Source organism: Aquarana catesbeiana, linkage group LG11 (genome assembly GCF_042186555.1).
Source record: "Aquarana catesbeiana isolate 2022-GZ linkage group LG11, ASM4218655v1, whole genome shotgun sequence".
NCBI lineage: Eukaryota > Metazoa > Chordata > Amphibia > Anura > Ranidae > Aquarana > Aquarana catesbeiana.
In genome coordinates, this window is record NC_133334.1 from 55,853,835 (window position 1) to 55,866,658 (window position 12,824).

At 42.3% G+C, this 12,824-nt stretch overlaps 1 protein-coding gene and 1 long non-coding RNA gene across 15 annotated transcripts in view; one reads left to right on the top strand and one right to left on the bottom strand.

Annotated features, from left to right (window-relative positions):
• Positions 1-12,824, top strand: part of LOC141112054 (uncharacterized) — a 41,783-nt gene that overhangs the window by 20,644 nt on the left and 8,315 nt on the right. The gene's annotated exons all lie outside the window — the stretch shown is intronic.
• The window catches only part of PPFIBP2 (PPFIA binding protein 2), a 346,167-nt gene continuing 333,640 nt past the window's right edge, over positions 298-12,824 (bottom strand). For all 14 annotated transcript variants that reach the window (XM_073604444.1, XM_073604445.1, XM_073604446.1 and 11 more), the window contains one exon: positions 298-9,899. In XM_073604444.1, the coding sequence (XP_073460545.1) occupies positions 9,831-9,899 (69 nt within the window). In that variant the 3' untranslated portion in view covers positions 298-9,830. The remainder of the gene's footprint in view (positions 9,900-12,824) is intronic.

Sequence of the window (12,824 nt, forward strand, 5' to 3'; positions counted from 1 at the left end):
AGGGGTTGAGAATGAAGTTCACATATGCCATTTTCTACAGTTAGTGGGGAAAAATGCAGGTGTTGATGGGAAATTACACTGAATGTGCAGTAAAATATGTAAGATCCATGCTCTGCAAATCTAGGGAGAGGGCACCTGGGATGAAAATCTTGCATCAAGGAAGAGAAGCAGGCCTTTAGAGGAAAAGACGCAAGAGTAGACGAGGAACCTTTACTATTTCAGGAAGCCTGACATTAGATCAGTTTCCCTGAACCCTTCTATATCTAGCATTGCAGGCAGCGCAATACAAAACTCATATTGTAAGGGAAAAGTAGTTTAATTCTCAGCAAAAAACAAAACATTTTATCATTCAGGATAGAATACAGCAAATACAATGTATACATATATATACAATTTTATATAGTTTTTTAGATTTCATAATACAACCTAATTATAGACACCCTCTGTGTCGTTACCATACCATCAATTCTCATACAAAGGATATAAAAATAAACTTTGTTTTCACTGTACAGTAAGGGGAGAATGTGGCTTTCACCAAACATTCACTGGTGGGAAATCAATCATTGGCATTTAAATGTTTATGGATGATTCTCTACCATAATGTTTGGGAAAAGTCTCATTTTAGAAATAGACCCCTAAATGTTATCGCAGAGCAGAAAATTCAGATTCGGACCAATGTGTGAGATTTCAACCTAACAGCAAAGAGTAATAAACTTACTGGATCACTTTTGAAAGACCTTGACGTGTATGCGATTTTACCTTCATTCAAGTTAATGATTAGTTGCTACCCATCTTTAGAAAAATATAGAGATGTCATTCCTGAACTTAGTTTAAAAATACTAGATACTAGCTACCTGGTTGTTATCCTGAACAAGAGAAGACTGGACTGGGGCCTGGTACTAATAATATTTGGTATAGTGTTAAACTGAGCTTGTTGTCTAAGAGATATAGCGCTAGCTGCTTTGTACTTGTCAGTATAAGAGACAACTTTTGCAAAAAAATAGATGTAAACAGTGCAGCGCTAAACATAAATATGAATTATTGAAGTACAAAATATATAAAGGTGAAACTCGAAAAATTTGAATATCGTGCAAAAGTTCAATTATTTCACTAATGCAACTTAACCCTTTCATGACTAAGCCTATTTTTGAAATTTGGTGTTTACAAGTTAAAATCCGTATTTTTTGCTAGAAAATGACTTAGAACCCCCAAACATTATAAATATATTTTTTAGCAGAGAATCTAGAGAATAAAATGGCGATTGTTGCAATATTTTTTATCACACGGTATTTGTGCAGCGGTGTTTTAAACGCAAATTTTTGGAAAAGTGACACTTTCATGAATTTTAAAAAATCCAAACAGTAAAGTTACCCCAATTTTTTTGTATAATGTGAAAGATGATGTTACGCCGAGTAAATAGATACCAAACATGTCACCCTTTATAATTGCACGCACTCGTGGAATGGCGACGAACTACGGTACCTTTGAATTTCCATAGGCGACGATTTAAACATTTTTTACGGTTACCAGGTTTGAGCTACAGAGGAGGTCTAGGGCTAGAATTATTGCTCTCGCTCTGACGATCGCGGCGATACCTCACATGTGTGGTTTGAACACCGTTTACATATGCGGGCGCGACTTCCGTATGCGTTTTCTTCGCTGCGCGAGCTCGCGGGGACAGGGGCACTTTAAATTTTTTTTTTTTTTTTTTTTATTTAATTTATTTATTTTTGTACTTTATAAATTGTGTTTAAAATTTTATTTTTTTTTTTTTTTTTACTTTTATTGCTGTCACAAGCAATGTAAACATCCCTTGTGACAGTAATATGTGGTGACAGGTACTCTTTATGGAGGGATGGGGGGTCTAAAAGACCCCCCATCCCTCCTTTACACTTCAAAGTATTCAGATCGCCGAAAACGGCGATTCTGAATACTGTGTACTTTTTTAAATTCGGCGCCATTGGCAGCCGAGTAAACGGGAAGTGACGTCATGACGTCGCTTCCGCATTTACAAGAAGAAGGCTGGAACGAAGCCGCTCGCAGCTTCGTTCCAGCCCGCCCCCAGCCGCCGAAGGCAGCCGAACAGACGCCGGGCCTCCCGATCGCACGGGAGGCCCGGTAACAGCGGCGGGAGGGGGGGATGTCCCCTCCCGCTCCTCCGGTATAACAGCCGAGCGGCTTTTAGCCGCATCGGTTGTTATACTCGGATAGCCGATCGCCCGCTGAAAACAACGGTACCGGGATGATGCCTGCAGCTGCGGGCATCATCCCGGTATAACCCCGGAAAGCTGAGTACGCATATGTGCGTTCGGTCGGCGGGAAGGGGTTAAAAGGTGAAACTAATATATGAGATAGATAGAGATTTGTCATAATTGTGATGATTATGGCTTACAGCTCACGAAAACCCCAAATCCACAATCTCAAAAAATGTGAATATTAAATGCAATCAATAAAACAAGGATTGTACATAGAAAAATATCGGGCCTCTGAAAAGTAGAAGCATGCATATGTACTCAGTACTTGGTTTGGGCCCCTTTTGCAGCAATTACTGCCTCAATGCGGTGTGGCATGGAAGCTATCAGACTGTGGCACTGCTGAGGTGTTATGGAAGACCAGGATGCTTCAATAGCGGCCTTCAGTTCTTCTGCATTGTTCAGTCTCATGTCTCTCATCTTTCTCTAGGCAATGCCCCATAGATTCTCTATGGGGTTCAGGTTAGGCGAGTTTGCTGGCCAATAAATTACAAAAATCCCACAGTAGAATATTGCACCTTTTCACAATATTCTAATTTTCTGAGATTGTGGATTTGGGGTTTTCATGAGCTGTAAGCCATAATCATCACAATTATGACAAATCACGGCTTGAACTATCTCATGTATTAGTTTCACCTTTTAAGTTGCATTAGTGAAATAAATGAACTTTTGCACGATATTCTAATTTTTCGAGTTTCACCTGTAGTTAATAGTACTCATAAAAAGTTCATATTTGAAAAAGGTGAGTCCAAGTGTTCGTGGTTCAAATAATGATCATAATTGTTCTGGTAAGCCTCCTTATATTCCATTTGGTGGCAGAAGGATTTCACAGTGACGATTTCTTTTTCATGGGTGATCGACTATCATTATTTGAACCACGAACACTTGGACCCACCTTTTTCGAATATGAACTCTCTCAGGAGTTCTCTTATATTTTTATATATATATATATATAAAATACATTTTTGTACTTCAATGATTCATATTTACTTATATGATTTTGTTTAGCGCTGCACTGTTTACCCCTACTGATAATATTTGTTAGCTAGTGGCCTTGAGTGGAGATACTTCATTCAGACATCGAACAGAGTTGGACTCACTGTCTGAAAGTACAATTCTGTTTTAATTACTGGTCTAGTGAGTAATGCAGAAATACTTATCTCAGATTGTATAAAGAAACTATGTAGGATTGTGCAGTAAATTCTTTATTTTTCTCTCCAGTTACTGCCTGTTAGCTACTCCCCTACCAGAAGCCCGATTTTGTGGGCATACCTATAAGGGCTCATTTACACTTTGCTTCGGCTTGAACACATATGAACGGCTAGTTTACACTTGCTTCAAAACAGGGCTTCGGACAGGCTTTGTTAAAGCTCTCTGAACGATGTCACTAAATAAAATAGTTAGCTTACAAAGTTATACCCCATGTAGCTTCCTTGGTGCTTCAAAGCATCTTCAAAGCCTCTATGGCAAAGCTCGCTCGAAGCACCAAGCAAAAGAAGGTGTAAACAAGACTGTAAGCTAACCATTTTATTTAGTGACATGAGCTTTGATTGGCGTTCAGAAAGCTTTAACAAAGCGTATCCGAAGCCATGTTTTGAAGCAAGTGTAAACTAGCCCCTAGGCAGTTTAAGCACAGCTCTGTTGCTCCCGCACCCTATGACTGCACATCTTAGGTACCCGGACTCATCGGCACCAGTGTGTGGAGTACAGGTAGAGATTACTTGCTCTATCCCTCTGATGGGAGCACACCTGTCTGAGCCAGTGTTTTCTTTTTTCCTTTCCTGCCCATGCATGTGAAGTGATGATGCCAAAACTGCCATTAGAAATCATGGGGCCTCATACAGCCTACCTGATAGGGCCCTCCTCCTCTCCCCAACTTTGTGTGAATATCTGTACTACCATGTGCAATGTGCAGCTGTAGTATGCAGGGCAGTATATAGAGAATGTGCAGAGGACAGTGAGCAGTAAGAAATGGCAGTGCAGAGCTGTGGAGTGTGTGCTGTGTAGCAGTAAGAATGTGAAGGGCAGAAAGCAGTAGTAATGAAGTACAGGACCATGCAAAGTACCTAGTAGCAGTGCAGAGAACACCATGAGCTGTATGTACTGCCAATCGCAGGGCACTGAGCCCATTATGTAATGGAAGCGCAGGGCAGTGCAATGAACAGTATGAATTGGCAGGGCAAAACAGTGAGCAGTATGTAGCGGCAGGGCAAGACAGTAAGTGACCAATATGTAGTGACAGTGATCAGTATGTAGTAGCAGGGCAAGACAGTAAGTGACCAATATGTAGTGACAGTGATCAGTATGTAGTAGCAGGGCAAGACAGTGATCAGTATGTAGCGGCAGGGCAAGACAGTAAGTGACCAATATGTAGTGACAGTGATCAGTATGTAGTAGCAGGGCAAGACAGTGATCAGTATGTAGGGACAGGGCAAGACAGTGATCAGTATGTAGGGACAGGGCAAGACAGTGATCAGTATGTAGGGACAGGGCAAGACGGTAAGTGACCAATATGTAGTGACAGTGAGCAGCATATAGCAACAGGGCAAGACAGTGATCAGTATGTAAGGACAGGGCAAGACAGTGATCAGTATGTAAGGACAGGGCAAGACAGTGATCAGTATGTGGGGACAGGACAAGACAGTGATCAGTATGTAGGGGCAGGGCAAGACAGTGATCAGTATGTAAGGACAGGGCAAGACAGTGATCAGTATGTAAGGACAGGGCAAGACAGTGATCAGTATGTGGGGACAGGACAAGACAGTGATCAGTATGTAGGGGCAGGGCAAGACAGTGATCAGTATGTAAGGACAGGGCAAGACAGTGATCAGTATGTAAGGACAGGGCAAGACAGTGATCAGTATGTAAGGACAGGGCAAGACAGTGATCAGTATGTAAGGACAGGGCAAGACAGTGATCAGTATGTGGGGACAGGACAAGACAGTGATCAGTATGTGGGGACAGGACAAGACAGTGATCAGTATGTAGGGGCGGGGCAGTCAATGAACTGTATGTAGCAACAGGGCAAAACAAGTGAGCACTGTGCAGTGTAGTGCAACTTAAGTGTTGTTTAGAGAGAGGACGTCTTTACATTTCAGACCTAGAGCTGCAAAGGTAAGTGGAAATGGTGTCCTTCAGGGTCAAAAGATATTTTAAGGCTTTGAAAATAAGGCTCGGTTCACACTGGGGCGACTTGTCAGGCGACCTAGTCGCCTGACAAGTCGCCTCCCGTTCTGTGCTATGGAACCGTTCTAATCGGAGCGACGCAAGTCGCTCCGACTTAGAAAAAGGTTCCTGTATTACTTTGGGGGCGACTTGGGGCGACTTGCATAGACTTCTATGCAGAAGTCGTCTCGCAAGTCGCCCCGGCAGTCGTTTGCAGGTCGCCTCGCTGAGGCGACCTGCGAGTCGTGCCGCCCATGTGTGAACCGAGCCTAAATGGCAAACAAAAAAGTATCAGTTTCACAGAAGGTTACACTGACTAACAAATGCAGCAAGAATAAAAAAAAAAACAATACTCTAGTCCTTTGCCTTTCAACACATAGACATTTATGATGGGCCATTATAAGCAGCAAGAGTTCTTCCATGGTTTATGCCTCGGCTTAGAAGAATAAATCAAAGGATGTCCAGTTTCTCTAAGATATGGGGGTTTATTTACTAAAGGCAAATCCACGTTGCACTAGCTGTAGATCTGAGTGGGACATGCAAGGGAAATAAAAAACAGCATTTTTGCTTGTACATGATTGGATGATAAAATCAGCAGAGCTTCCCCTCATTTCAGATCTAAAGCGACTGCACTTCCAAGTGCACTTGCAGTGCAACATGGATTTGCCTTTTTGTAAATCAACCCCCATGGTCATCTAGCAAACACCAGAGCATGGTAACAATTTGTTTTAGCCCAGGTTCACACTGAGCTGCGGGAATGAAGCAGTTTTCACTCCCGCATGTCAGTCCCGATTTTGGTTGCGATTTTACAGACATCTGTGTGGGTTTCTGCACAGGTGCCAATGGAAATCACACCCCGAAATCGCACAAAGTAGTACAGAAACTACTTTTTGAAATCGTAGTGGTGCCGCATCGATTAGGGCGATGCCATTACCAGCAATTGCCGCTGATTTGACATGAGCTTAGGATCAATTCACATTGATGTTTTGGCAATATGCATTTCACCACATTACTACAACATGCATTAGTACAAAATGAATAGTTTGCCTTAAAACTGCAAGCTTTAACCTGTGATGATACTTTGCATTACTGCATTACTGTACCACATAGTGTAAATGGGCCCTGAAGACTGACATTGCTGACCTTTACTTCCTGAATTATTTGCCTAGCTGCCATGCTGACTCTCAGGCTTCAGTATCTTCCAATTCCACCTTTAGTGAAGTTGTCCTTTACTAAATGTACTTTAAGGGGACACTGCGTACGGTTATCTGTAGGAATAAATAAGGCTGAGCGCATGCATGGGAGAGTTTACCAAAGGACATTAAGTGCATTGGAAATTATTCAAAGATAGGATCAATATGACAGCCAGGCATCTTTTAGTACAGGTTTCCTTTAAAGTGTACAGAAAGTCACCAGGTTTACTGCCTCACTATTTCTACAAAACCCCCCTGAACAGGTGACCTCAGCAGAAAAATGTAACCAACAGCTTTGCAGAATCCAATATTATAAAAATACAATTATAAAGATTTACACGGATAAAACATTTTGATTCTAAACTATATACATCCCATACTGCAAACAATACAGTATTTTTTTAAATTAAGATTAGAAGAAAAATTTACAACTTTCATTTACACAGAAAGGAACTGTCATATGCTATCACTGTTTTACTTCAGTAGTAAATTGAGTAAATGTTGATGGCCCGTGGTCTGTGGTAATGTGCCTCCACAATGTACCCTTCACCTCCAAAACATGTTTTGCGTTGAGCTGTGTTACTGAAAATGCAGCAGTTATGGTTTTTGATCCATTGTGGTGCATTAAGCTGCCCAATCAAATGAAAGGAGACAAAAGGTGTGTGAAAAAACCTAAAACTCCCAGGATGCTGGGAAAAGAGTTGGGAGTTATGGAAGAGATGTCACTGTTAGACTATCCAAAAAAATATTAGGCAACGCTTATAGCTAATCCCTTACATCTAGTGTATGGACTATTTAACATTGCAACTGTGCATCATAAATATTATAGGTATAGTAAAAAATATATGTACTTTAGAAACAAATGCACAAAGCTAATGCTTAGCTTTTCAGGCAGTATAAGTTTTATAAACTTGTCTCCCAGTATCTATATACAATATGTACAAAAACCTACATATATAAAGTGGGATAGCTAAGCTTGGGTGAGATCACATTTTCAGCAACAACTACCGTGCAGAGGAAAGCTTAAGGCCGGGTCCACACTATTGCGAATTGGATGTGGGATCTCCGCATCCAGTTTGCAATAGCAGGAGAATATGAATGGCTCTCTATGGAGCCGGTTCACATATCTCCGATGCGGCTCCGGAGCGAATTTGCACAGGAGCCCTGTGCGTCTTTTGGTCCGTTTCAGGTCCAAATTCAGCCCAAAATTCGGGCTGAAATCAGACCTGAAACTGTGAACCAGGACGCACCGGACCCCTGCTGGGAGCCGCATTGGCATCCAGTGTGAACCAAGCCTAAAGTAGAACTATAGGCAAAACTTTTTTCTTCGTTTTGGATAGAGCAAGAAAGGGTTATAAGCCCTGTAAGGTTTATTTTTGCCATCTTTGACCCATTGGGGGTATTTACCTTTACTTCCTGCCCCATAGCCAAACAGGAATTGAGAGGAAACCCCTGCAAATTAAGGGAATCTCTTGGGGACCCCCGGGTCACCAGAACTAGTGTCCCGATTGCAAGATTTTCCCTCTATTACTTTTCTGGGGATAACCCAAAATTTGGGATTTTCTTTTACTTTCACTTTCAATGATGATGGAAAACAGGACAAATAGAGAGAGAGAGAGTGAATCTCCATAAAGGGGGCACAGACAGCAAAAATAAATAAAAAAATACTGACAAATGTTCTAATCCTTCTCCCCTCCTATCCAAAACAAAGCAAAAAAAAATTTTAAAAAATGCCTTTAGTATACTTTTAAAGCAAATCTGTTGATAAATAAAAACTTAAAAAGTACCCTCTGCAAAAAAGGGAATTCATATCTATCTCTCCTTCATCTGCACTGTATTGCAGATATACAGAGGCTTGAAGATTCTGTGGTGACACAGGCAGCCAGTGGGAGGAGCCGTAGAGCACAGGAAGGGACCGGGCATCCGACACTCCTGGAAGTGTCGGATTCTTCAAGCTGCTGTAAAGCTGGCCATACATGGCGCGAAATTCGTTCAGTAGATGGCCCTGTCTGTACCTCTCTGTTGGACATCTCTTAATTGAAAAATCAAAGGAACCAGGGGGAAATTTGTCTGCTGAACAGCACTTGCATCCAATCAGATGCAGGCACTGTCCAGGTATTTTGACAGCTGGTGGGGCCAGCTGCCAAAATACAAATAGTTGAAACGGGAGATTCGCACATCTGCCGATGTGTAGTGTAGATGAAGGAATCGGTTGGATTTCTTCCATTAAGCCTGTGCACAGGCGGCGGGAAAGAATGTATGATCTCCCTTCTTTGCAGGGGACACTTTGTTTTTGCAGTAGCTTACACCATAAGTGAAAAAGTGGGTGTGGCTATTAAATAAGGGATGGGTTAATATGAAAACGGTGGCTTTTTTCATGAATACCAGAAGAATGCAATGGGGGTTATTTACGAAAGGCAAATCCACTTTGCACTGTAAGTGCATTTGTAAGTGCAGTCACTGTAGATCTGAGGGGAAGCTCTGAAATTAGGCGAAGCTCTGCTGATTTTATCATCCAATCATGTGCAAGCAAAAATGCTGTTTTTTTATTTTCCTTGCATGTCCCCCTCAGATCTATAGCGACTGCACATGCAATGCACTTTAGTGCAAAGTGCATTTGCCTTTCATAAATAACCCCCAATGTTTTCTTCCTATAGTGGGCCTTCAATGAGGCTACTGTGAGGAACAATTATAAAGGCTGCTTTGCAATAAAGTGTCACCTGCCAGCTATGCTGTGAAAAAAGCTGGGTCTGGTCTATGGAGAATGAGAGGAATCAAAGGAAGTTTATACATTGTGCAGGGTGATGGGGTAAAAAAAAAACATGGTGGCTCCCTTGATTTTAGGGAGACCGCACATGTAGCAGCTCCAAATTTATAACTACTACATTCTCTTGTATACCTTCTATCATAGCTGTTTGTTCCATCTTTTAGTGATCATTTATAGCAAGTAGATACAGTTGATTTTAGAAACCGGAATATTTTCCCAAGGTAGCTTACGCCTATCACAATTTGATATGGTAACATCAGGATAATGCATCATTCTCTGAACTGAGGGTAGAAATATTCTTCAATCCAGATCCGAGCTGGGCCCTTTGTAGCCATAGGCCCAATAGCAGTCATCACTTCCATCTGTGTTACCCAACCGGTGACATCTGCCGGTCAGAATCCATCCAATGCAATCTTTGCCTTCTAATTCTGGCAGTAAAGGTAACTTGCAGTGCTATCTCCAAGAATCGTAGTTCGTTAGAAATCTGTAGTTGTTAAGGAGCTCATCCTGGCTCAACATGCTCTGAAATGGAGAGATTTAATGTAGATATGATTATTAATAACCATGTAAACCCTCTGGACGGGTGCAGAAATAGTGTAGGACAAGGTTTTATGATCTCTATGGCCTGTGTTGATGGGCTTCTGTTTGCATCAGAACGGCCCCTCTTTTATACTAATCAATGGAAATGCAAAAGCAGATTGATGCAGCTTAGAAGGAGGTCAACTGCAAATAAACTGCACCTGGCAATGAACTATGAATGATGCAAGAAGGTTTTCAAAATTAATGTTAAATGCAAACACAATGCTCCAGATAGCAAGCTTACTTTGCCCTTCGACACAAGCCCTTTATTTTATCCTACAGGCTAAATGTTGTAGTAAGCATCTTTACACATATACTGTATATTGGGTACTATGCACGACATAATTGTGAACCCTAAAGGGGAAGTTCTGCTTTGTACCCTCCCCCTCCTCTTTCATTGTTGGCACTTTTTTGGTGGGGGGTGGAGAGTAGAAGAGCGGGTACCTGGTCTTGACAGGTACCTGCTCTCCTCACTCCCGGTCGGATCGCTGCAGTGATTCCACTGGAAGTTCTCCCTCCCCCCCGTTCACAGCCTTCGGTGACACGTCACAGGTCCCAGAAGGCTGCGGGACCATTCACAAAGTGCAGAGCCGCTCACGCATGTGCAGTGTGTAGTCAAAAGGAGTCACAACCGGCTTCCTAAAGTAAACATGCCAGTGTCGGGAACCCAAAGACTGGTGAAGAACCAGCCCACGTGAGGATGGCACTGGATCCTTGGACAGGTAAGTGTTCTTTTATCAAAAGTCAGCATCTGCAGTATTTGTAGCTACTGACTTAATTCTTTTCAAATGAGGCGAAGATCCTCTCTAAACTGCCAAAAGTCCAGGAAATGAGTCAACTTACTCCCATCAGGTGTATTCTGGTGTAAAAGAAGACTGTCCAATACCCGTAATAATAAAACCAATATTCTCTTTTAGCTTTAAAAATATCAGCCACCCAAAATGGAAGTTTTGGTTCTTGGTAGATGCTGGAGAATTAAAACCAACCAGTGGCAAACAATATGCCACCTCCCCAGTCAGGTGGTTCCACTTGTGGCAGCAGCTTCCCGTTCTGCTCTCCACGGGTCATCACGGCATAGTCGTCGGCAACTTCCGTTTCCTCCCTCCTCCTCGGCGGCCAATCGGGAGTCTTCTCCTTTCGGCTAATTGGAAAACGGGTCTCACAGCCGCTTCCGATTGGCCAGATTGAGGATCAGTGTTTCAACAGCAAATATTCATTTGCTGTTGTAACACACCTGGGTGGGCCCATTCGCATTCTCTGCGACCCGAGCCCACCCTATTTTGAAGCCTAGTAGAGCCTCTGGCTCTAATCCGGTACTTAAAAAAAAAACCCGGGCTGCTGAAATTCATGCGTCCGGTGTCCTGAAAGGGGCCGGACGCATGAATAGGGGGTAGCCGTGGATAGTTTAATGCTATGCATGAATCTATCCATTGCATATAGGGTGTGGCGCCCCTACTGAATGGGCCGCCATTGGAACCAACAAACAGAATCTTATATCTCTTGGGGACTATGTTGGTGAAATCTCTGAGATCTCTCAGTTTCTCTTTCTATGCATTTGCTGTGCCCATTAGGAAGAGGTTTCTTTCTCCCTGTTGGATTATTATATTAATTTTTTATAAAATACTGTAGCTGCTGACTTTTAATATAAGGACACTTACCTGTCCAGAAATCCAGGTTGTCCTCACCTGAGCCGAGACGGCATCCTAAATAGGGAAAACCAGCAGTGAAGCTTTGTGGTTTCACAGCTGGTTTCCTGCCACTCTGAGCTTTGTGAATGGTCCTGAAGTTTTCTGGGACCGGTTATGTGTCCCAGAAGGCTGGGGGGACGAATTTTGGCTGCAATGGCCATGGCGATCGGACTGGAAGTGGGTACATGTCAAAACCAGGTACTCTCTCTCCCCACCCCATAAAGTGTCAATAATTAAAGAGGAGAATGCAATGAAGCAAAACCTCCCCTCTTAAGTTCTGCTTTAGAATGCATCTAAAACCAAAACGTTTTTTTTTTCCAAACTTGGATACAGTGTGGAAAAGTTAACAACTAAGGTGACCATAGATGAAAATTTGAATTTTGATCTATGTAAAGTCACTGAAGTTGAACAGAAGTCCATCAACTGATCGACTTCTGTTCAACTGCCCTGTCAGACAAATGCCTCTCGAGTAGCGGCTGCAACGCTGATCTGTGTATTCTGACAGTGGGGGGGGAGTCTGCCTGCTGTCAGAATACAATAGTGCAGCAGGGAGGATTTCCCCCATGAACCTCAAATGTGTGGATGGAGGAATCTATTAATTTTTTTTTGTTCATTCCCTGGCTGAACAAAGAAAAAAAATTAACCATGTATGGCCAGTTTTAGGTGATGCATCCCTATAACAGGGTCTAATCCACAGTATTAGTATCGGTATCCACAGTGAACAGCATCGTGGAGAGCACTTCAGATTGAAATTCAAGAAAAAGTAATAGTACCACATGCCAAGATCGGAATCCAAAGTGTCCCTATTCACTAAAATAGTCCACTAAAATCAAAATTGTAGCCATTTTGGGCACTTAAACCTGCCCCCTTCACCTTTGGACCATCTGCACATTAGTGTGTCTAATAGGAAATAACGCTTTACTTGACATATTCTTGGTGATCCACGGGCCATTTTCAATCACAACAAATGACCACAAACCCTGATGAATGGAGCAGCTTTGAGGTTGTTTTTGCTGTCCATGTCTCCAATTAGGCTGATTCACTCGCTATTGTCCTGTTAACCATTATCACTGGGACTGAAAGTGAAGAAAAATCTAAACTTCAAAGCGGTAACCGGAAAGGAACATAGTTGTCACTGCAATAAAGGAGCCTCCACTAAGAGGATTTCCCTAACTTTAGA